This window comes from Chaetodon trifascialis, chromosome 7 (genome assembly GCF_039877785.1).
Source record: "Chaetodon trifascialis isolate fChaTrf1 chromosome 7, fChaTrf1.hap1, whole genome shotgun sequence".
Classification (NCBI taxonomy): Eukaryota; Metazoa; Chordata; class Actinopteri; order Chaetodontiformes; family Chaetodontidae; genus Chaetodon; species Chaetodon trifascialis.
The window spans coordinates 14917078-14941851 of NC_092062.1; the positions used below are offsets into that span (position 1 = coordinate 14917078).

At 41.4% G+C, this 24774-nt stretch overlaps 1 protein-coding gene across 2 annotated transcripts; it reads right to left on the minus strand.

The window, feature by feature from the left end:
- Window positions 1–725: 725 nt before the first annotated feature.
- LOC139334150 (lipid scramblase CLPTM1L-like) lies at window positions 726–7659 on the minus strand. Of its 2 annotated transcripts, none has more exons than XM_070966912.1 (17): window positions 7242–7659; window positions 6656–6747; window positions 6248–6425; window positions 6002–6129; window positions 5412–5490; window positions 5214–5331; window positions 4911–5005; window positions 4658–4742; window positions 4383–4483; window positions 4234–4293; window positions 3915–3965; window positions 3745–3827; window positions 3407–3441; window positions 3215–3270; window positions 3060–3104; window positions 2676–2809; window positions 726–2382 (listed from the first exon to the last, which is right to left on the minus strand). In XM_070966912.1, exons 1-17 carry the CDS (start codon window positions 7440–7442, stop codon window positions 2316–2318), a joined length of 1608 nt encoding a protein of 535 aa, XP_070823013.1. In that variant the 5' UTR covers window positions 7443–7659; the 3' UTR covers window positions 726–2315. The 2 variants fall into 2 exon arrangements, with proteins under 2 accessions (XP_070823013.1, XP_070823011.1); XM_070966910.1 differs by having other exon boundaries at window positions 6002–6132; window positions 7242–7657.
- Window positions 7660–24774: the final 17115 nt, after the last annotated feature.

Here is a 24774-nt window from a genome sequence, read left to right on the forward strand (position 1 = left end):
CCTTTCCAGCTCCATCTTCACTGTTTTGGGCCGCTCTCACCCAGGTTGACCTCTGCTCCACTAGCTTCTGCAGCCACAGAACATACCCTGCTGTCTTACTGGTAAGTTAACAGATGTTGATATCTCTTGGCCTTTTGTAGACATGTAGAAACAATGTCTCACTTACTTTTTCTATGTGAAATCAGGCAGATCCAGGGTCGACTTTTCTTGAAGTTGCTAACTCTGTTCTCTTTCAGCTGTAAAGATATTGTGCATTACAATGACAACCCAGATGATAGCACCCTTGAAGATGTGATTAACTTCAATGTGTTAGTCAATGAAAGTGTGATTACCATGAAATCAAGTATTTAGTGATCCCTCATCCCTCAATATAGACTCATTTTGTTCTTGTCTTGCTGTAGAGGAGAGGCAAAAACTTACATGACCTGACCAACAACATCACTCCGCCCCTGTCTGATAGTGGACATCGACTGTGGTCCCAGTTACTGCAAATAAATATATTATTATATTGAAGTTCTACATGTGCACTTTCAAAATATTTATGACTTGAAGGCATTCTCAGAACGGCTGACGTCGCCCTCATATCTGTCGTATCACATCTGTCCGGTGTTAGCAGAGGAATGCACCAGCACACACACACCCTGTACACACCCACTGGAGCACACATGCACAAACATTTAGGATTCCCTGTTAATTAAGCTGTATCTCCTGACCTGGTCCAACCTGAACCTTACTGCAACAGGAGGATATTTATTCACTCCTCAAGTATTAAGACAACACAAACAAACGCACACATGCACAAAGCGTGTGAGCAGAGTATGAAACTCCCTTAACAGAAACCAGTCGAGCTGTTGTCATAATTACCGGTCTGCCGCCTTGATTGCACGTGTTGATAGACACACACATGCACATCACAGTAGCTGGTTTATTCGACTATGCATGAAACTTTATTCCAGAATCTAAAAAAATTTAATAAGCAGGATGCATTGCCAAAACAATGAAACTGAAAACTACAATGATAAAGAACAGACTTATAGTTTGTAAATTATTCTCCAGTGCAAGCGAAGAAGCAGAAATTAGTGCAGAGATCAATGTGAAACCATCCCCATAAACAGCTTGATAAAATCTGATCCAGACAGTGAGTTCATGCCTTCTGTAGATAAATGTGTCTCATACTATGTGATGCATTTGTGCTCTGAGCAAGAGAGAACAGATTCAAAGTTCAATGAAGCAGCTCTGCTGTATGTTTAAGTCAAAATGCAATGCAGGGATTCCACAGACACATGCCATCAGGATATGTGCAGTAAGTGGTCAACCGGCCGGCAATGCAGCCTCTTTTTATGTGTTAACATGGCAAAGTCAGTCTTTTTGATATAACTGTATGTTACAGTACAGTGTATGTAGCACACGAGGGGGAACATTATGGATGACAGAATACAAAAAAGACCTTATATAATGGCGTTTTAGACATACAAGGGTAACATGAGATCTTCACGTCAGGTAGATCAAACTGAATGATGAGTGAAAAGTGCTTTATGTCACCGCTCTCATTGCTGTCTGCGGCCATGCTGCTTATCTGCAACCCTGCAGGACCCACCTGCCCCATCATTACAACATTCAAAGCACAGAACATTATTTTAAATTCATCATCAAGTATGTTGTGCTGAGTTGGGGAAAATGTGCAAAATAATTGTCATTAGATGTGATGCCACCATAAAAGTGATGTTTTCATGGGTTTGAATATTTCAGTTTCTTTAAGCTTCATATAGCTTCATTGAAATGCTTTTGTTCTAAATTTTCATCAGGCATTTTATGCCTTTATTAAGAGCAGCCCCAGCTTCAGTAAAATGCTAGAACAAGCATAAAGTACAGATTAATACTGTATGTGTAGAAATCTGTACAAGAAAATATAGTAATTTTTAAAGGGAGACTCATGATTCAAGTTTGTAGCCCAGGTCTGCATACATAACCCCCTCATGTGTGCATAAAGAGCAGAATCAAGCAAATGCACGTTAGGACTGGTGATAAAACGCTGTCAATATTCTTGTTAAAGGGTAACCCAGCAGACAGTGTCTGTAGATGAATGAGTTCAATCACTGTCGCTGTAAAGGGGAAGCTTCGCTGACGCAGAGTGAAAGCCAGCGCAGCAGCTCATCTCGGACCAGTCTGAAGCTGCTGTGGAACACATGGCCTGCCTGAGCCTCCGTATCACATCTTCACTGCAGAACAATCTCCGTTTGATTTTCAAAGGTGAGTTTTTGTGTGTTTGTGCATTTGTTTTCTGAGAAGAGCAAAGAGAAGAATTTGTCCTCTCCTCATTGAGTCTTTAGTTTCTTGCTGTGGCTCCCAGACTCTCGCCTCCTGGCCTTGGGGGCGTAACGCCTGGTAGAGATATTAGAAGGAAACAAGATTTTATTGTTGTTACTTCAGCAACTGTAAGCACACAAAGGTTCAAACATGTCATCCGGGTGGACGGTGAATGGAAGATGTACTGAAAAACTAACAAACAGTTTTAAGTTCTCCTGCTTCCCAAACGTCTTTGTATACAGTTTATTTGAATATGTGAAAGTAAAAGAAATTCTGCATTATTATCTTATCAGAGTGATAAGTCAACCACTGGGGGGCACTGGAGTCTCACAGCGTTGATGTGTTCTGTGTAAATGTGTGTGTCCTACCTTCGCTGGTAGAGGTAGAGGAAGAAGAGCAGCTCATCTCTGAAGCAGGAAAGTTGATGAGAAGAGGAGAAGGACACAGAAGAGGAGAAAAAGGAGGCACAGGAGCACAAATCTGAGATCAGCGTGTTCACTCCCTGGTGTGGAGAGGAGAGGAGAGTAAAATGAACTCATCGAGCAGGGACTCAAGTTAAAGTTGAATTCCAGCTGTTATCTGACAACAGTAACCTACTGTAAGACAGAGGAGGATGAACAACAGTCAAAGTGGAAGAAAATTTAATGCAAAGGTATCAGAAACGGTTTGAAACACAAAGGTAATCTGCTCATAGCTGCACACAGTCGCTGTTAATATTTGTGAATGAGCCAGAGAAATACAGTCACACTCACTCTGTACATCAGCACTGTCCCCTGCAGGTGGCCCACAGACCTCAACTGATCCCGACAGACGAGTGCAGAACACAAAGAGTCCGAGTCAGCAGAGGACACTTCGCACAGGAATAATCACAATATGTGAACTATTTTGCATTGGGTGCAGGACAGACCTTGTGGTTGATGAAGAGCTGTGGGGCCATAGACAGGAAGCCAAAGGCATACACTCCTGGGGGGAGGAGAGTGTTGATGCAGCACATTAGTGGTCAATGTAAAAGTAAAGACATCAGGTTACTGTAATAAGAAAAACTGACAAGAATTCACTGAAAAACAAATGAAATCAAGTGGATGCTGGGTCGACTCACCAGTCACCAGGCTGTTGATCAACCAGGAATAGTAACTGTCATAAGCATTAAAGTTCATGTTAACACAATAATCAAACATGTATATCTTTTTAAAATACGTGTAGCAGTTGCTCTGTCTGTGTAGATTCTAACAATTATATTAGAACATATCTTAAAACCAAAAACATCTTTCAGGTCTAATTTCAAACGCCTCAGTACAGCAGGTGGAGAGGAACCAAGATGTAACCAGGAAAGAGTTTGTATTGAAGCATGGACCACACAAACAAGCGTGGGACATTTGACATCAGAGTCCCAAGACGACATTTAAACTAGAAGACTGGAGACAGTGATGAGCTCACCTCTTTTGTCGCAAGTAGGCCAGTGAGAAAATAGCTCCACTGATGCACAGAGGATAGACCAAGTAGGACAAGTATCTGGATGCCTGGAGAGAAAACCAGGGACAAAATGTGTAAAATATATAAAATAAGAGCTCTGACAACAGCAGGAGAACACAGAAACACACTGATACCTGTGTGTCATACTCCACTGTCCTTCTTTCCTCTTCATCCAGCTTATTTGCCTACACAGTAGTGGAGGAGAGTTTCACGTTGGAAACAAATGTACTGGTTATCTGCATCAGGGTTGCACCATATTTTGGATGGTAAATCATTCATAAGTGCTTTATAATGACTAATAAAGAGCCAAAATGCTACTAATATGCATGCTAAGGAGTAACCAGTTAATAGTGAGTATGTATACCTTAATATAAAGTGTTCATTTTTTCTATTCAATCAAATTAAATCACATTAAACCTACTGTGAGCTGACGCTGAATGGCATTATACTCACATGAACTTTGGAGCTTTTCCACAGCCACTGGATGTTAAACACTTTAAACACCTTCCATACCTGCCGGGATGACAGATTAACTTTGTTTGTTTCAGTTTGACCGTTTTTAAAATTCACTTGACCCTTTCTGTTATTATTAATCCAAATACCTCTACACACGCTCCCAGTCCAACAGGAAGCAGCACTAGTAGACTGGTCTCCTCCAGCAGGTGGAGGAAAATCAGCAAAGTGCTGAGACAACGCCACAGAACTACAAACAGAGAGGGGGGAGACAGTTAGGCCTGAACTTGAGCCATTTTCCAGGCACTTGCTTCCTGTGGCAGATCATTTACAACAAAGCTTTAATTTAATTTTGCTCATATTTTGCTGCTAATTGCAAACTAGTTTAAAAAGTCAAGCTTGCATAATTTGCGGATTTTCTTACCAGACTTCCTGGACATTCCCACCATGCTCTTCTTTTCTATCCATGAGCTGATGTCATTTTTAAGAGCCAAGAATTCACAGATGAGCTGCAGAAAACCACACATGTAGAGGAGAAATTTCATTTCATTTTACAATGCTTCATTTGCAATGTGCCTGCAGACAGAGAAACTGTGATCTTTGAAAGAATTCACAATTCATGAGGTGGATTTTAATGTGCACCGTGTGGTGTTTTTCCTGCTGCCGTATAATCTTACTTGTAGAGCTGTGATGAGTGCAGTCAACACTAACAGGTAGAGGTTGGAGCCCACCAAAGTTTCTTTTATCTCATCTATGTTCTCCTCTGTGAAGCCTTGATGAACACAAAGACGCGGTATCAAAGGATTTAGTTTAGCTCTCCTGGTTATATGGCATGAAGAGCAAAAGGCTGAAATGTGTCCTCAGAGCAATTGAACAGACTTCTTAATACACCAAAATGTTGCAGACTGGAGATCACACCCTGCTTTTAAAAATCCTAACTCACCAAATCATTACATATCTTTTATATCTTATTATCTCACCAAACTGTCGCAGGGAGTAAACCACATCCTGTAGATGCACCCAGAACCTGAACCCCCTTAAAGAGATCCCCTCATAGGACACAGTCAGAGGGAGGTGAGCAGTGCTGCTGCTGATCTCCTGTGTGTGTAAGGATATATGTAAGGTCACTTCACTGAAATCCCAGAGTTTATTAGAGACTCAGTGTAAAATCATCCTACCACGAGGTCTCTGACTCTGAAGCTGAGCTCGTTAACCAGCAGCAGAGGGAGGTAGATCATCTGTCGGCCATCCTGAGAGCTACAAGGAGAGACGGGGAGAAAGACTCATTTAAACACAACCACGTTGGCTCAGAGGAGATTCCTTATTTACAGCCTGGTGAACATGCAAAGAGACTACGAACAAATACTTTACAAGCTAGCCACTGATAAACAGGTAACACTCCACTCAAGAGTATTTCAAGAGAGCAGCAATCAGGCTGGTAATGCTGCAGCACATTTGCTGACTAGTTATTGCTGAAAATGTGTGTGAAAAATAAAACTAAATATACTGTCTGAGTGTGGGACAACAACAACAACCAACAACCAAGGGGTCACACTCTTTCCTGGCGTTATATATTGTACATAATTTTTTATATCACTTAAGGGTTTCATGTATTATTTCCCATATTGAATACATTGAATGAGCGTTTATCAGATTTCCTCACGAACTGCAGCCACTCAAGCTCTGATGAGACGCAGCAGTAAAGCAGAAGTCAGCAGCACTGCGACTGCTCACTTAGCTTTGACCTCCAAAGCTGCCTGTCACTTACACTCTCATGTAGCGCCGCACGTCGCTCGGAAGCCCCGCCTTGTTGAAGGTGAAGTCCTCTGACATCATAGTGATTGACAGGTGGGGTCTCCAGTGGGATACAGGATTCTCCGATCTGGGACTCTGCTGCTGCTGGAGCCACAAAAAGCACTTACTTGCTGCAGGGCCACATGTCTAAATGTGCATTAAAGGTGACACGGTGGCTGAAATGTGATCGCACTATGACAGATAGTGAATTACATTTTACCTTCTGCATGTCTCTCGGGCCCTCAGTGTGTGTGGGGGTGAGGTAAGTGGTGAGCTGAGCTGCATAGTGGACTTCTCTGCTGTCCTCCAGAGGTGAAACGCCGGCTTTGTGAACATACACGACTGCATACAGTGTGCCATTAGCGCGGGTCTCCTGTGGCAGAGACACATTCACCTGCCTATAGAGAGAGAGAGAGAGAGAGAGGGACAGTAAGTGAAAACAGCCAGTCTCATGGACCAATTAGCATTTTAGCTCTTAATAAATGATTCTTATGCTGTTTGTGTTATTCCATTTATTTACATCTATATATATACAATGTAAGAGATACACACTCCTTTCACGATAATGAGGAGGAAGCCTTGTATGATTGAACTTTGCACACTGAACGTATTAACACGTCAAACCCACCTCTCAAATGTAGAGTGTGGGTCAAATGGGTCTATTTTCACAGCAAGGTTGAGTTGACTGTTGTCTGGCACGAGGCAGGTGAACACACTCAGCTGGATAAAACAAAGGAGAAGAAGAGATTTCTAGGAAACCTTTGAGTTCAGGTGCAAAATGAGATGCAGCTGGAGGAATGACATTTGAGAAGAAACTGAAAGAAACAGGAAACCTGACTGCATGTTCACAAAATGCACGTTATGTTTCTTTGGCTGACTGAACTTCATCCGAGGCTGAAATTTACAACCTGACACTTATTAATGTGTGTTTTACAAACACGTTCCCTTTATATTGAGGAAAATGAGCACAAAACATCTTGTTTTTCTTGACTAACTAACCTTTGCACCAAAATGACTTGTTTTTCTTGACTAACTGTCTTGCAGACAACACATGATGTGCCATGCTGAGCAGTTCTGGCTGATAACATGATGAACAGTAGCGGCAGTCTGGTTATAATCAGGCCCATCCTTGAGCCTGATCGCACACACGGTGGTTTGGTATTCCTGATTTGTCTGTTCGCAGTGAGGAAGAAGAAACAGCGGCCCGTGCTAACCTGTAGTCTGGGTCTTGATGTCAGGTAGGAGGCGATGCAGTGCTCTCCTGTGCCTCCATCGCAGGGTTTAGTGTTGAGGAAGCCGTACAGCAGCCACACGGTGTGGAGCATATAAACCACGAAGACCCCGAGCAGCAGCTTAGCAATGGAGCTCCTTTTAGCGCCGCTGCCGGCAGGCTTGGAGTAACACGATGGGAACATGGCAGCTATTGAAATACAGGATCAACAACGACTAAATAACACACGCAAAAATGGACGTGTTCTGAAATGAGGACGGAACTGTTGATGATCGGATGCAGCGTCAACACAATAAAATCCCCACGCTTCCTCCGCGCCACAGCATCCTTCTGGTTGTCTGCATCCAGCGGAGAGATGCTGATGCTGACAGCAGCTCCGCGGCTGCTCCAGCACCGTCTGTGGCCTGTGACCACATCTCGCGAGGCCAGTCAGCCATCAAATAAAAATCTTTTCAGAGTTTAGGTGTCACAAAAGCCTCTAATAATTACGCATAAAATAGCCTACTAGTCTGCTAAAAAAACAAAACAAAAAAAACAAAAAAACAACAGTTAATCTGAAATAATAATAACGATATTCTAGTAAGTTTGAATTCAGAGTAATCATGGTGGGATTTTTTTTTAAATAATAACTAATGCAGCCCTGCCACAATTCAAAATTATGACCCACAGTCTCACAATTAAGTAATTCACAATTGGAAGTTATTGAGTCAAACTTTTGTGAGAGGCTTCATGAACCTGACGTGCTCATCATTTTGACTTCGTATGAGTACTTCTTCATTCTTACCTTTTCTTGTAATGGTGGATATTGGCTTCCATTTGACACCTGGGGTTCATACCTCCGCATTTTGAAGTCCTGGTCACGGCCTCATTTGTGCTAAAAAATGTCCGTCAATTTTAGCAGTCAGAGCGGTTATCTGTACTGGAGACGATCTTTGACGGTCCGTCCTTGTCATTATGGTCAGGAGTAGCGCACTTTCCTCTGTCCTCCTGTTTGCGAGTTTCTTCCATCGTGCTAACCTGAACTTTAGCAACCTGTTTTCGGACTAAAAAGCAGGCTAATGTGTTGATTCAGGAGAGTTTGTAGCTAGCGACAGGTAGCTGATTTGTGTTACTTGTGTTCTCGTTTACTGTCACGACGATTTTTTAATGGATAATGTGAGTGTGGTCGTTTTTGCAGAAAGAGGTCAGGAGATATTCTGTCTTCAGTTAAGGATATTTATTAACACACTGATAAAATAGAGTACATGTACATCGATCTCAGTCTTTTGGGAAATCGCAGTCTGCAAGCAGTTAACTGCAACCACCCGCCAGAATGAGAATGCCTGACTTACGATTATACAGAGTTTTAAAAAGAAATGTGCAGCTATCTGATTGGTCAAAACAGGTGGCGATCATCGTGGCTAAGACTTTAGTGCTCCCTCCTTGGTCCACAGGAGGCAGTGCTCTCCTGTGCCTCCATCGCAGGGTTTAGTGTTGAGGAAGCCGTACAGCAGCCACACGGTGTGAAGGATATAAACCACGAAGACCCCGAGCAGCAGCTTAGCAATGGAGCTCCCTTTAGCGCCGGTGCCAGCAGACTTCCTCCGCGCCACAGCATCCTTTCGGTTATCCGCATCCAGCAGAGAGATGCAGCTCAGCGGCTGCTCCAGCACCGTCTGTCCGAAGCCTGTGTCCACATCTCGTGAGGCCAGTCAGCCTTCAAGTAAACATCTTTTCAGAGTTTACTTTGGGTGTCACAAAAGCCCCTAATAAGGACGCATATGGGGAAAAAAAAAAAACAAGAACCAAGTCCGACATGTTTATGTCTACGTAGTAGTGTCAGTCTAAGTGTAAAAATATTAAACATTCCGACTCAATGTGCTGTTTCCCCCGCTGCTTCTCTGACGTCAGACAGCTCTCTCGCTCCTCTCCCCATTTGGTGAATTGAAAGTTTATTTCAACCAATCCAGAGTTAGTAATTGTTGCCGAAACATTAAAAAGGTGATCCAAGAAGGTTTTTGTCGAGTTTTATTTTGTTTTTGATGCATTTGAAGAAGTTTTTTAAAAAAATGCTAAAATGACTGTTTTTTGAATGGAGTCTGGTGGCTTTGGCGACAGCGCTACAACAGCTGTTTCTGCTTAAGCAAAACAGATCTTACTCATCAACAAAGAAGTATCTCTGTATGGATTCTTTCCATAATAATGTCAGACACTTATTTGTAGGGTAGCACGGTTGCACAAGTGGTCACACTTGTCGCCTCACAGCTAGAAGGCCCCCGGAATCTCGCTGTGGGCGCTGGTGGCGTGTCCTCCACCACGCCTTCGGTGCCTGCTGCTCGAGGATAAAAGGGGGCCTTTCTGTGTGGAGTTTGCATGTTCTGTGTGGAGTTTGCATGAACCTAAGGTTTCCTCCTTAAATAACTCCCACTAAAAACGTGCAAGAAGATCACCAAAGGAAGGAGAACCGAAGCACCGAAGGAGAAGTGGTCCCCGGGCGCCGGCGTCGGCTGACGGCTGGCAGCTGGCAGCCCACCGCTCCTGGTCTGCCGCGGAGGATCGACAGACCGAGGTTGGGATAAATGCGGAGAAAATAATTTCACGAGAAGCATGCACTGTAAAAAAAAAAAAAAAAAAAAAAAAAAGAAAAAAGATTAGGTGACCCGACTTAACTATGTCAAGTCATCTTGTTGCTTTGACTGAGTTAATTTGAGTCAACTTATAGTGTCAAGTTTTTTACACTTCAAAACATGAGTTCATGCAACATACAGTCTGTTGACTCAACTTCCTGTATCAAGTAAGTTGAACTTAAAAATATTATTTGAGATAACTTTAAGAGATGTTGGTTGAATTTATTTTATCAAGTTCCTACAACTGTGAATCAAGTTGGCTCAACATGGAATACACAATTGCTACAACTTGCGATTTGTTGACTCAACTTTCTGTATCAAGTCATGTGGACTGGAAAACATTACTTAAGAGAACTAAAAAAGATGTTGGTTGAACTTATTTTATCAAGTTAGGGCAACATTATTATTTTTTCTCATACTTTATTGCCAAGTTACTTTAGTTTACAGAAATTGCTAGATTTCAAAATTTTAAGCAAAATAATATCTACAAAGAATCTCCATGAGAATTAGACAAACTAAATATTAACACAAGAAAAAATAGCTGAACAGACAATTCAATAAGGACCTTTATTTAACCCCCAACAAGTCCAACTTCAAGCAGCCTTGCTTCAAAATAAGTGTCAATGGATGTCAAGACATCAAAAAAGACCTTCCTTGGGACATTTTAAAAAAATAGCCCTTACACCCTCTAACACACTTTTGCTCACAAACTGAAATTACACTGTCCCACACATAAATAATAATAATAATATAACACATAAAAAGAAGCGCACCCATCCTTTGGGGAAAAACAATAACTCTCCGAGTTCAACAGAGTCCTTTCTGAGTGAATGTTCAGAGTTGCTGCAGTAAATTCAGTTCAATTCAATTCAATTCAATATACCTTTATTTGTCCCACAAGGGGAAATTCCAATGTACAGCAGCACCAGTAAAAGATAGAATTAGGTAGAAAACAGCAAGTATATACAAAAGAGTGTAATAAAAATAAGCATTATATAAAAATAAGCATTATTAAATTATAAATTGTATTTACGGACTGTACAGGATGAATTGCACAGATTATTGAACCAGTTATTGCCCAGATTATTGCACAGGTAATTTACAGATGATTTACAGATAAATTATCAAAAAATTACTTTCAGCAGTTCTTGTTGTGTAGTCTGACAGCTGCAGGAAGGAATGACCTGCGATACCGCTCCTTCACACACTTTGGATGTAGCATCCTATCACTGATGGAGCTCCTCAGTGCAGTGAGTGTGTGTTGAAGTGGGTGGGAGTCATCGTCTGTCATGGGGGACAGCTTGGCTGTCATCCTCCTCTCCCCACCAAATTGCAAAGATTCATAAAAACAAACAAAAAAATGTATCTGAGAAACTTGCTCAAAATGTTGAAAATGAAAACATTCAAACATTACTGAAATGTCCACTCTCTTGACAATTTCTCTAGAACATCACATGGATTAGTGTTCCTCCAAACAGAGCAATAGAAATAAGTCAGAAAATGAAAACAAGGTGGACATATAATGGGCAATTAGTGTGCGTTGGTTCGGCGAGGAGAAACACTTGCAGGACCACCTCATTGAGGGGCAGTTGCCCCAAACAGCACAGCCTACACTGAAGTGAAGTAACCCTGTACAGAAAAAAGAAAGAAAGAAAGAAAGAAAGAAAGAAAGAAAGAAAGAAAGAAAGAAAGAAAGAAAGATATACAACCATTATCAGCACAAAACACGCTAAGTTCAGTTTCCTTATTGTGTATGTGTATTTTTAGATGTGCAAAATACTGTGCATCGCCACAAATCTCTGAAAAATTGCACAGTTCACAATTTAAAGCTTCCAGATTTTAATGTATCCTAACATGAAATAAACACGACTTATAAAGTGGACACACTTGGCCATGTCACTCATTTGAATGGTAAGTGATTACATTGTAAAAACAGAAGCCACATGGCACAGCACTGACAAGACAGCGAGAAAAGAGAGCTTTTCATGAGTGATGTGTGTACCGTTACATTTTGTATCCATGGCAACGCACAGCGGTGGCAGCCACAGACATAATATACGTAGACGCCTCATTACGTGCTGGAGCATAATCCAGCATCGCTGCCATATTGGGTGGGTCTCTGCTAACACCAGAGCCAACCGAGGTCGCCGTAAAGAGAGCAACTAGGCCCCAGCCCTGATTAGATTATTTCCCTTCCCCCGTCCTGTGTGAATGGTGTGTTCCTTTATTGCTTTTAAAATTAATTGTTTAATAAACGTTCATTTTAAAATTGGGAACCACGTCTCATGGCGTCTTGAGTGAACGAACCTGTGTGCCTTGTATTTGGGAAAAATAATTCCCTGGGTGAAATTCCCAGGGTGGCGTTGTTGACAACATTTAAAGGTCCTTTTGACCCCCTCCTCCTCCACATTACTTTGTTGTAATGGGCAGAGTTCTCTCAGCTTGACAGCAATAGTCCTTCTGACTAAAAGCCCAAATCCCTTTTAACAGTGTAGTTCCACTGTGTCCCGCTCTGAGCTCACGCAGAAACCTGAAATTTGACCTAAAAGTGTTCCTCGATACCGGTCGGTGAATCTTCTTTCACACATGCACACGGACAGTCAGGATAGCAGACCTCCACCTGCCCAGCAAGATCACGGGACTCTGCCGTTCACCTCAGGCACATGAGGACATCGTTTGCATGAAACTGTGGCCAGGTAAGACTCACTATGCAAAAAGTACACATTTGAATAACATGCCTAAAACTCAGCGATAGTTTATGATCTATTTGTAAAATCTACGGAGAAATATAACTGTTTTTGACAGTGTGGCAGTCGCTTTCGTCCCGAAGTGAGGACTCTAACGGGACGCTGCGGGGCTCGCCGAACCCCAGTCAAAAATCCACAAATTTAAAGTTATCTCGCTTTTTCTCCAAAATCTGCGTCGGTCCGCGCGTTTCGATCTGGGAAAGTAATCAGTATGCTCTGCTGAGTAATTCGGCTTAAAAAAATGACCACGAGAAGGTTTTTAAAGTGTTTTTTCAGTGCTTCATCAATTGCTTATTAGATCAGGCGAATCGAACTCCGTTCGTCTATGACTCATCGAAGCTATGGCTTGTTGGGTGCTTCTTGACATTAACGGATCATTAATGTCGCGTCTTAGCTGACATATTTCTGTTCTATATTTGTTTTATTTTGTATGGGGCAGCCATCTCTCCACATAATTGGCTGTTCAAGGTCAATTATAGGTAGGGTTGCCACCCGTCCTGTAAAATACGGAATCGTCCTTTAATTGACAATTAAATGTTGTGTCCCGTATTGAACTAATACGGGACGCGATTTGTTCCGTATTCTCACAAATGTCCAATACACATGTTTGTCACACACACATCAACACTAAATCTAACAATAATAAACAAACTTAAACACAGGAAATACTAATGTAACCCAGTCAAAAGGTCTATATTTGAAAGCATGTGATGTGTGTTGGTTTGTTTAAAAAGCATAGTGTTTAATTCATGTTATTGCATTATTAGTTCATTAAGAAAAGAGTTTTAGTTTTGTTTCATTTGTTGTGTGAAAGCAATATGTTACTGGAAATAGCTGTCAAAACCAGCATTTATGGGATTGGTTCTAATATTTTGCAGAGCAACATAGCAGTGTTTATCTGCACGGACAATTTAGGGGACGGACGGTCGGGGAAAAAAAAGACGAGTGAACACAGACGTGATAACAAGACTATCTGCGTTGTTTCATAAGTTGGCAGCGCACAAGCCAGTGTGTGGAGGCATCCTGTGATTGTTTACACGACGGTCAGGTTTGGGAGTGAAGTCTGCACATTGGGAAAAACGGCTGAATGTCTACGAGGTGTTCAGAGACTGTTTGAGTTGGTGCTGAAGTTAACGCTACGTTAAAGCTAGCGCTACGCTGAAACTATCGCTAACGCTGAAGCTGAGGGAGCCTAGAGTCAGCGCATGAACAGTGCACAGACATTTTCTAGACTAAATTTAACTTCTCCAGTTGAACTGTGCATGTGGAAATCTGTTGTTTTCCACAAAGACGACGCGAGAGGACGACCAAGTTTGAACTTAGAGAGACACGAGTTTCACTCTATCTGTTTCGGCCACGTGGGAGAGGACAGAGACTGTGCGGAGAGACATTGTTATGGACCATACCTGCATCCGTGACGGTTGGAGTGACCAGTGACATTGAGGTAACGCAAGTTTCAGTTTAACTCACTGAGGAGTGAGGTGGCCAGCCACAACGTCCCCTAGCATCGAACCAGGCCTGCAACTTTTTATTTGGTTTGAGTGAGTTTTGCCGGCTTTAGGGGACTGCTGTAGGTGTGTGCGTGTGTGTGGGCCCACAGTTTATAATTGACTGTTTAAAGTGAATTTAAGAGGATTAATATTGTGTTTATTTTCCGAGTTCTATTTTTGAAAGAGGCAATTTTGGTATTTAAGCAACAGATATATTGTGCAATTTTGCATGTTCCTGAGAGAGGTGGGAAATTTCAATTCAAGGTTTAAATGCACAATTTTTCTATTGTTTGTTCTATGCATTGTTTAATGTTGCACTACTTATTTGCACTATTTACTCACTAAATAATTGAGAATTATTTTTCTGAACTTGAGAGTGTGTGAGTTCATTGCTCTATTGTCTACATTTGGTTAAATCGTTAAAAAGAACTTAAGATTCATTTCATGATATTTTGGGTTTAAAGACTGTTTAAAAAGGTAAATTTATGGTTTGGAGACTTTAAATTACTGGTGTGTGTTTCTGGTTAAAAAAGAGATCCAAGAAAATATTAAAACTGAGTTAATCAGGGTTAAAATAAATCAGATAATAAAAGAACCCAACAGCCCTCCCTCATTGACAAGAGTACTGAGGGGAGCGCTACACTAAGGCCAGCAAAATTGTCGTGAGGGGATCCACGCAGGACCCCGGTCGTGCGTCTGTGGCTGTGTCCCAATTCAGGGGCTGCATCCTTCGGAGGACCCTTCCTACGCGGCCCACGGAGGACCCGGCCCACGGAGGACGCGGAGGCTCCTCCGTCGGCCGCATCAACCATCGGTAAATGGGACCATACGTAGACGCCTCATTGACTGACGCTTCCTATTGGGACTGACGTCCAGCGCGGCCGCCATCTTGGATGGGTCTCCCATGCGCTACAGGTAAGATCGGCCCTAAAAAATCCAGCCCGACCCGACCCAGGCCCGCGGGTATTAAAGCCCGACCCGGCCCGAGCCCGATCAATTAACTTAATTTGCAGGCCCGAGCCCGAAACAAACCCGAAATTTTATATCGCAAGTTTTCTTAATGTTAAAATAATCTACATATTTTTATGATCATTATAAATGCATTTATACAATGAAATAACGTTGGAAAAGTTTGTTAAAGATATTTCTGTGTGTGATATTGTGCTCACATGGACGCGCCTCTCTGACAAGGAGAGGAACAGCAGCAGGAGCAGGTCTCTGGGCTTCATTGTAGATCACAAGGAAGGGCATCTGAGATACACGGGGTAAAGCCTCCAGAGCGCAGCAGGTTCACTATAGTCTTCGTTACCAAAGGCGGAAACAAACAGACTTTAAAAATCCTCCGCTGGAGACTGCGCGCACGGATGAATCCATTCATACATGTTTCTGGACCAGCTGCTGTTTGCAGAAGTCAGACCTGCTGAGGTAGGTGGTCCAGGGCGGTCATCTCAGTGTAAAGTGCGTATTGTGCGGGAGTTCAGTCTCGGGTCTCGTCCTCTTGAACATCTGGCATTGAGCGCTGCGTAAAGCGCGCGCGTGTCCCGAGCCGTGTATTTGGTTATTACAGACTTCAGTCAGCAATGGCTCGTGAAACAGGTGCCACTGCCTCTGGTTGAAAAAGCGGAGCCCTAAAGCTTCCTAGTATGCTTTTGACTGTGAGTGTGTACGGTCGGGAAGGTAAAGGGACAGGAGGAGAAGATACAGCTGACGCACGGAGGGAACTGAGCAGGTGGATGTTTCTCAAAGCTGGAGAGTGACGGGGCAAAGCCTGGTCGCTCGTACCACGTATTTTGCAAACTATAAAATGTGCTAGCTAGATCCAGTTTGATAACCACTTCCTTTAACTGTTACTGAAGGCGGGAACACAGAATAAGAGGCCAGACAAAGAGAGCGAAAGAGAGATCTTGATGCGCATTTGCCTAATTACGCGGAGAAATACTGCAGTCCACTAGACTTTTAATAGAATAATGCAAATCAAATAAATGGGAAAGATTGATGAAATTGTTATTTCTATAGTTTTTTTTAAACAATATTTAAAATAAAAGCTTTAATTTTCTCTATTTTTGATTTGGTCTGAAAATGGAAAACGATCATCATTTCTGCCAGTGCCAGTACAGTTTTTTAAATGCCTGCTCAGTGTCGAGGTGCCAGTCTTTCTGCTCTCGTATGAGAGCAAAGCGCCACATTGGTTACATTCAGTGAAGCCGACACAGGTTTCTGTAGCATCTTCAACAATCAATTTGAAGCCTTTCCACACCTCACTCTTACCGGTGCATGTTTGTCTTTTCAATTCCCCCGTCTTTAGTTTATTCTTAACTTCTTGCTGCTCCATATCGGGATACCAGGTCAAAAATATGTAATGGATGCGGACTGGGGAAGATTAAAAAGAGGGCGGGGGCCACGGCGTTCACGTGCGCAGGGCATGCTCTGGCTCTGCGCCGTCTGCGGCTCCTGTTTAGTAGTTAAATAGCAATTACCATACAGCGCCTTCTCTGTTTTATACAAATTATTTATTTTATAACAAGTATTCCTTTAGTTTATTATCCATACATCGTTTTAGTATACAATACATAATATATAAATATATATTTATTAAAAAAAATTAGCGAGAGAGAAGCCCGGCCCGACCCGACCCAAAGTTAATAATTGACATTTTGGGCCCGACCCGGCCCGAATTTCGGGCTTAAGATCTTACCTCTCCCATGCGCCCCCAGTGCATTTATTTCTACAAAGGAAAGTGTATGTCCAACTACAATAATCATAACTTTTTACCCGATTTTCACACAGTTTGGTTTGTTACAAATGGCAGAGGTGTAGTTATGACACAGGACGCTGTCACACATTAAAAACACGCGCTTGATGCTAAAATACTTTGTTAAAGAGCAGAATACAGACATGGTATGGCATGTAATAAATGTATAAATTAATTAATTTTATATTTTAATAAAGAAACATTTTGATTGTTCATTTGAATTTATTTTACTCTCTCTCTCTCTCTCTCTCTCTCTCTCACACACACACACACAAAAAAAAAAATCATGACCCTTCCGTACACACCAATAACACAAGAATTTCTTCATTTTTGTTTTTGCACGCTGAGTATTTTTAATGTAAAGTTAGGCACAGACACAAAAACCAGACATCTCACATAACCTGTTGACATGCCTATTAAACTTTGAGTAAGTTTTTTTACTCAGTTGTGTTGGAATAAAACTTCCCCAAACAAACTGTCGAAACGAGGAAGTTTTTTTCTTTTTGGCCAACTCATCATGTGTGTCGGCCCACAGTCCACTGCTGCTTTCAAACACACACACGTACACAAACACACACCTTCTGACCTGACATGACTAACAACTGTTCACAGCTTTAGGATGACAAAGATTCCACAATAGCCAGGACTGAAACTGCTGATGTTTGTGATATACTCTGATTTTAACACACACACACACACACACATACATACATACAAAGCTCCCATATATACCTACTCAGTTTTTTTTTTTTTTTTTTAAGGCCTGGAAAAGTAAGCTTTAAAATTCCAGGTCATTCCAGCGTCTTACACTACCCTGTTAAGCTTGCAACTGGGGCTGGGAAGCTAAATAAAATAAAATAAATAAATAAATAAATAGGGGCATAGTTGCTCTCTTTATGTCGACTTTGGTTGGCTCTGGTGCTATCAGAGACCCACCCAATATGGCGGCGATGCTGGATTATGCTCCAGCACGTAATGAGGCGTCTACGTATATTATGTCTATGGCTGCCACCGCTGTGCGTTGCCATGGATACAAAATGTAACGGTACACACATCACTCATGAGAAGCTCTCTTTTCTCGCTGTCTTGTCAGTGCTGTGCCATGTGACTTCTGTTTTTACAATGTAATCACTTACCATTCAAATGAGTGACATGGCCAAGTGTGTCCACTTTATAATAAAGTCGTGTTTATTTCATGTTAGGATACATTAAAATCTGGAAGCTTTCTTTCTTTCTTCTGTACAGGGTTTCTTCACTTCAGTGTAGGTTGTGCTGTTTGGGGCAACTGCCCCTCAATGAGGTGGTCCTGCAAGTGTTTCTCCTCGCCGAACCAACGCACATTAATTGCCCATTATATGTCCACCTTGTTTTCATTTTCTGACTTATTTCTATTGCTCTGTTTGGAGGAACACTAATCCATGTGATGTTCTAGAGAAATTGTCAAGAGAGTGGACATTTCAGTAATGTTTGAATGTTTTCATTTTCAACATTTTGAGCAAGTTTCTCAGATACGTTTTTTTGTTTGTTTTTATGAATCTTTGCAATTTACTGCAGCAACTCTGAACATTCACTCAGAAAGGACTCTGTTGTTTTCCCCCAAAGGAAGGCTCTTCTTTTTATGTATTATATTATTATTATTATTATTATTATTATTATTATTATTATTATTATTATTATTATTATTATTATTATTGTTATTATTATTATTATTATTTATGTGTGGGACAGTGTAATTTCAGTCTGTGAGCAGTCCCAAGCAAAAGTGTGTTAGAGGGTGTAAGGGCTATTTTTTAACATGTCCCAAGGAAGGTCTTTTTTGATGTCTCGACATCCATTGACACTTATTTTGAAGTAAGGCTGGTTTAAGTTGGACTTGTTGGGGGTTAAAAAAAGGTCCTTGTGTATATGTCTATGACACAGACAGCGAGGCAACAGCGATCCCCTTTGCTGGCCTTAGTATTTCCTGTGTTTTATTGTTTGTTGTGTGTGTATGTGTGTGTGTGTGTGTGTGTGTGTGTGTGTGTGTGTGTGTGTGTGTGTGTGTGTGTGTGTGACAGACATGTGTATTGGACATTTGTGAGAATACGGAACAAATCGCGTCCCGTATTAGTTCAATACGGGACACAACATTTAATTGTCAATTAAAGGACGATTCCGTATTTTACGGGACGGGTGGCAACCCTACCTATAATTGACCTTGAACAGCCAATTATGTGGAGAGATGGCTGCCGCATACAAAATAAAACAAATATAGAACAGAAATATGTCAGCTAAGACGCTACATTAATGATCCGTTAATGTCAAGAAGCACCCAACAAGCCATAGCTTCGATGAGCCATAGACGAACGGAATTCGATTCGCCTGATCTAATAAGCAATTGATGAAGCACTGAAAAAACACTTTAAAAACCTTCTCATGGCCAATTCTTTAAGCCGAATTACTCAGCAGAGCATATTGATTACTTTCCCAGATCGAAACGCGCGGACAGACGCAGATTTTGGAGAAAAAGCGAGATAATTTTAAATTTGTGGATTTTTGACTGGGGTTCGGCGAGCCCCGCAGCGTCCCGTGAGAGTCCTCACTTCGGGACGAAAGCGACTGCCACACTGTCAAAAACAGTTATATTTCTCCGTAGATTTTACAAAAAGATCATAAACTATCACCGAGTTTTAGGCATGTTATTCAAATGTGTACTTTTTCCATAATGAGTCTTACCTGGCCACAGTTTCATGCAAACGATGTCCTCGTGCGCCTGAGGTGAACGGCAGAGTCCCGTGATCTTGCTGGACAGGTGGAGGTCTGCTATCCTGCATGTTCACATACAACCAGATTGACTGTCCATGTACATGTGTGAAAGAAGATTCATCGACCGGTATCGAGGAACACTTTTAGGTCAAATTTCAGGTTTCTGCGTGAGCTCAGAGCGGGACACAGTGGAACTACACTGTTAAAGGGGATTTGGGCTTTTAGTCAGAAGGACTATTGCTGTCAATCTGAGAGAACTCTGCCCATTACAACAAAGTAAGAAGAGTTCAAACAACTTCAAATTGAAAAAAGCGCGGAAACTCATTAAAAACCCATGATAATCCATTCAGTTAACTTCAGAAAATACGGTGGGCATTTCAACCAACACGCATGCGCCCGCAATGTGACGTCACGCGCAGTGTTGAACTTTAAATCAAGCCGAAAGCCATCTTTTTTACCTCTGAGCCGAGCCGCCCAGTAAGTACATTTAAAATTATTTTAGCTTACTTAGTTCATCTGTTGGTAATGTGCATTGGTCGTCTCATGTCTCTCCATCTCAAATGATCCGTCAAGATATTAAACCTGTGATGAATATTTCATGTTCGTTCTTTTTTCGGAAATACTTTAGCATGTAGCGCTAGCTAGCTAGCGCCGCCAGAGTGAAACAGCAAGTTAATGTAGGGTTGAGCCTCATATTCGACTGTAACAAGTATTCGGCACCGACAGTGTATTCTTATAGCAGTAAAACAGTGCGAGACTTGTCTTGATTATTACGGAAAAATGTGTCAACTGTGGGAATATTATACCTGGATCAACCCGCTAATATACGTGACGTTGCGACTTGTACAAGAGGCTTTGCTCGCACTCAAACAACCTGGCACAGGATTGACAAGGCAGCGAAATTACAGAACAACTTATGTTCCACGAGGAAGAGGAGTGGAAAAACACTGACCACTGCCATAGTGCATGGATATCTTTTATGTAGAGTTGGATGCTGTATAAACACGTAGTTATAGGGGATTGTTTTCAGGTGTGCCGTTACGCTCTGTATCCATGGCAACGCGTAGCAGTGGGGGTGAACGGCCACGCAGCCCATCGGCTGCGTGTGGGTTTTTTGGCCAGTGGGAAAGGAGCCCTATGACGTTTGAAAGCGGGTCGATCAGTTTATTTAAAAAAAAATAAATTAAAATTAAAAAAATAGAAATGTGTCAGCCGCTTCCCCAATGAAATAAGCGGGTCGATGCGGGTTTTTTAATGCTAGTCGACCAGCTAGGGATCGGCATATAGCTCCTTTCCTATTGACTAAAAAAACCCGGGTCTGATCTCCATTTGGCAGCTGCCACCATAGACATAATGTACGTAGACGCCTCATTGACTGACGCTTCCTATTCACTCTGTGCACAATATGGCGACCGTTGACCTTCGAACTTTAGTGTGCGGGCAGTACTTCCGGGCAATACCTCCGGTGCGCGTCCGACAGCAAGCGACAACAGCAACCGAGAACCAGAGATAAGCAGAGAGAAAGTTTTTCACAATGAGTGTTTTTAGGATTAAGGAGAGGCCATGTGCATTTCAGAGAGTGAGAACCTCGGCACTTCATTGGCCTGGAAAAGTAAGCTTTAAAATTCCAGGTCATTCCAGCGTCTTACACTACCCTGTTAAGCTTGCAACTGGGGCTGGGAAACTAAATAAAATAAAATAAATAAATTAAATAGGGGCATAGTTGCTCTCTTTACGTTGACTTTGGTTGGCTCTGGTGCTAGCGGAGACCCACCCAATATGGCGGCGATGCTGGATTATGCTCCAGCACGTAATGAGGCGTCTACGTATATTATGTCTATGGCTGCCACCGCTGTGCGTTGCCATGGATACAAAATGTAACGGTACACACGTCACTCATGAGAAGCTCTCTTTTCTCGCTGTCTTGTCAGTGCTGTGCCATGTGGCTTCTGTTTTTACAATGTAATCACTTACCATTCAAATGAGTGACATGGCCAAGTGTGTCCACTTTATAATAAAGTCGTGTTTATTTCATGTTAGGATACATTAAAATCTGGAAGCTTTAAATTGTGAACTGTGCAATTTTTCAGAGATTTGTGGCGATGCACAGTATTTTGCACATCTAAAAATACACATAAACAATAAGGAAACTGAACTTAGTGTGTTTTGTGCTGATAATGGTTGTATATCTTTCTTTCTTTCTTTTTTCTGTACAGGGTTACTTCACTTCAGTGTAGGCTGTGGTGTTTGGGGCAACTGCCCCTCAATGAGGTGGTCCTGCAAGTGTTTCTCCACGCCGAACCAACGCACACTAATTGCCCATTATATGTCCACCTTGTTTTCATTTTCTGACTTATTTCTATTGCTCTGTTTGGAGGAACACTAATCCATGTGATGTTCTAGAGAAATTGTCAAGAGAGTGGACATTTCAGTAATGTTTGAATGTTTTCATTTTCAACATTTTGAGCAAGTTTCTCAGATACATTTTTTTGTTTGTTTTTATGAATCTTTGCAATTTGGGGGGGAGAGGAGGATGACAGCCAAGCTGTCCTCCATGACTTTCAATGACTCCCACCAACTCCAACACACACTCGCTGCACTGAGGAGTTCCATCAGTGATAGGATGCTACATCCAAAGTGTGTGAAGGAGCGGTATCGCAGGTCATTCCTTCCTGCAGCTGTCAGACTACACAACAAGAACTGCTGAAAGTAATTTTTTGATAATTTATCTGTAAATCATCTGTAAATTACCTGTGCAATAATCTGGGCAGAAACTGGTGCAATAATCTGTGCATTTATATGTAAATCATTTGTAAATGATCTGTACAATAATCTGGGCAATAGCTGGTGCAATAATCTGTGCAATTCATCCTGTACAGTCTGCAAATACAATTTATAATTTAATAATGCTTATTTTTATATAATGCTTGCTGTTTTTTTACCTAATTCTATCTTTTACTGGTGCTGCTGTACATTGGAATTTCCCCTTGCGGGACAAATAAAAGTATATTGAATTGAATTGAATTGAATTTACTGCAGCAACTCTGAACATTCACTCAGAAAGGACTCTGTTGAACTCGGAGAGTTATTGTTTTTCCCCAAAGGATGCTCTTCTTTCTGTGTATTATATTATTATTATGATTTATGTGTGGGACAGTGTAATTTCAGTTTGTGAGCAAAAGTGTGTTAGAGGGTGTAAGGGCTATTTTTTTAATATGTCCCAAGGAAGGTCTTTTTTGATGTCTTGACATCCATTGACACTTATTTTGAAGCAAGGCTGCTTGAAGTTGGACTTGTTGGGGGTTAAATAAAGGTCCTTATTGAATTGTCTGTTCAGCTATTTTTTCTTGGGTTAATATTTAGTTTGTCTAATTCTCATGGAGATTCTTTGTAGATATTATTTTGCTTAAAATTTTGAAATCTAGCAATTTCTGTAAACTCAAGTAACTTGGCAATAAAGCATTAGAAAAAATAATAATGTTGCCCTAACTTGATAAAATAAGTTCAACCAACATCTTTTTTAGTTCTCTTAAGTAATGTTTTCCAGTCCACATTACTTGATACAGAAAGTTGAGTCAACAAATCGCAAGTTGTATCAATTATGTATTACATGTTGAGCCAACTTGATTCACAGTTGTAGGAACTTGATAAAATAAATTCAATCAACATCTCTTAAAGTTATCTCAAATAATATTTTTAAGTTCAACTTACTTGATACAGGAAGTTGAGTCAACAGACTGTATGTTGCATGAACTCATGTTTTGAAGTGTAAAAAACTTGACACTATAAGTTGACTCAAATTAACTCAGTCAAAGCAACAAGATGACTTGACATAGTTAAGTCGGGTCACCTCATTTTTTTTTTACAGTGCATGCTTCCTGTGAAATTATTTTCTCCGCATTTATCCCATCCTCGGTCTGTCGATCCTCCGCGGCAGACCAGAAGCGGTGGGCTGCCAGCCGCCAGCCGACGCCGGCGCCCGGGGACCACTTCTCCTTCGGTGCTTCGGTTCTCCTTCCTTTGGTGATCTTCTTGCATGTTTTTAGTGGGAGTTATTTAAGGAGGAAATCTTAGGTTCATGCAAACTCCACACAGAACATGCAAACTCAACACAGAAAGGCCCCCTTTTATCCTCGAGCAGCAGGCACCGAAGGCGTGGTGGAGGACACGCCACCAGCGCCCACAGCGGGATTCCGGGGGCTTTCTAGCTGTGAGGCGACAAGTGTGACCACTTGACGTGCTACCCTACAAATAAGTGTCTGACATTATTATGGAAAGAATCCATACAGAGATACTTCTTTGTTGATGAGTAAGATCTGTTTTGCTTAAGCAGAAACAGCTGTTGTAGCGCTGTTGCCAAAGCCACCAGACTCCATTCAAAAAACAGTCATTTTAGCATTTTTTAAAAAAACTTCTTCAAATGCATCAAAAACAAAATAAAACTCGTCAAGAACCTTCTTGGATCACCTTTTTAATGTTTCGGCAACAATTACTAACTCTGGATTGGTTGAAATAAACTTTCAATTCACGGAATGGGAAGAGGAGCGAGAGAGCTGTCTGACGTCAGAGAAGCAGCGGGGGAAACAGCACATTGAGTCGGAATGTTTAATATTTTTTCACTTAGACTGACACTACTACGTAGACATAAACATGTCGGACTTGGTTCTTGGTAAAAATAAATAAATAAATAATAGTAAGGTACAGCACAATGGAAACTCAGATTTTGTGGCTCCTGTCCATCATGAGGTTCTTTCAGCAGGCACCAAAACAATGCTGCTTTTTTCCCCACAATCCAGTATTCATTTACATATTCGAATTTATGGATTTCTCAACAATTTGAATCTAAATTAGAATTTAGGATATTAATTGACAGCCCTACTCCTGATTTTGATGATCCCCTAGTTTTTTGTCTGGCGCCATAAGATGATTTGTAATAACTTTTATTAGCCCTTTTTATTTAGTGCCATCATCTGGTCAAAAACTTGATATATGGTGCATGTCCATATATCTCAGAAAAATATCCCCATCAGCTTTGACTTATTTTAAGTGCTAAGTAGCAAGTGTTGGCAGCTTGGCTGTCATCCTCCTCTCCTCCCCAAATTGCAAAGATTCATAAAAACAAACAAAAAAATGTATCTGAGAAACTTGCTCAAAATGTTGAAAATGAAAACATTCA

Bases quoted from the DNA above. Each gene is read 5' to 3' on its own strand.
- LOC139334150 (XM_070966910.1), bottom strand. From the start codon at position 7,442: ATGTTCCCATCGTGTTACTCCAAGCCTGCCGGCAGCGGCGCTAAAAGG. The intron at 3,828-3,914 runs GTATCAGTGTGT...TTTTCTCTCCAG, and splicing joins CAGTGGAGTATGACACACAG to GCATCCAGATACTTGTCCTA. The intron at 2,383-2,675 runs GTAGGACACACA...TATCTCTACCAG, and splicing joins CTCTACCTCTACCAGCGAAG to GCGTTACGCCCCCAAGGCCA.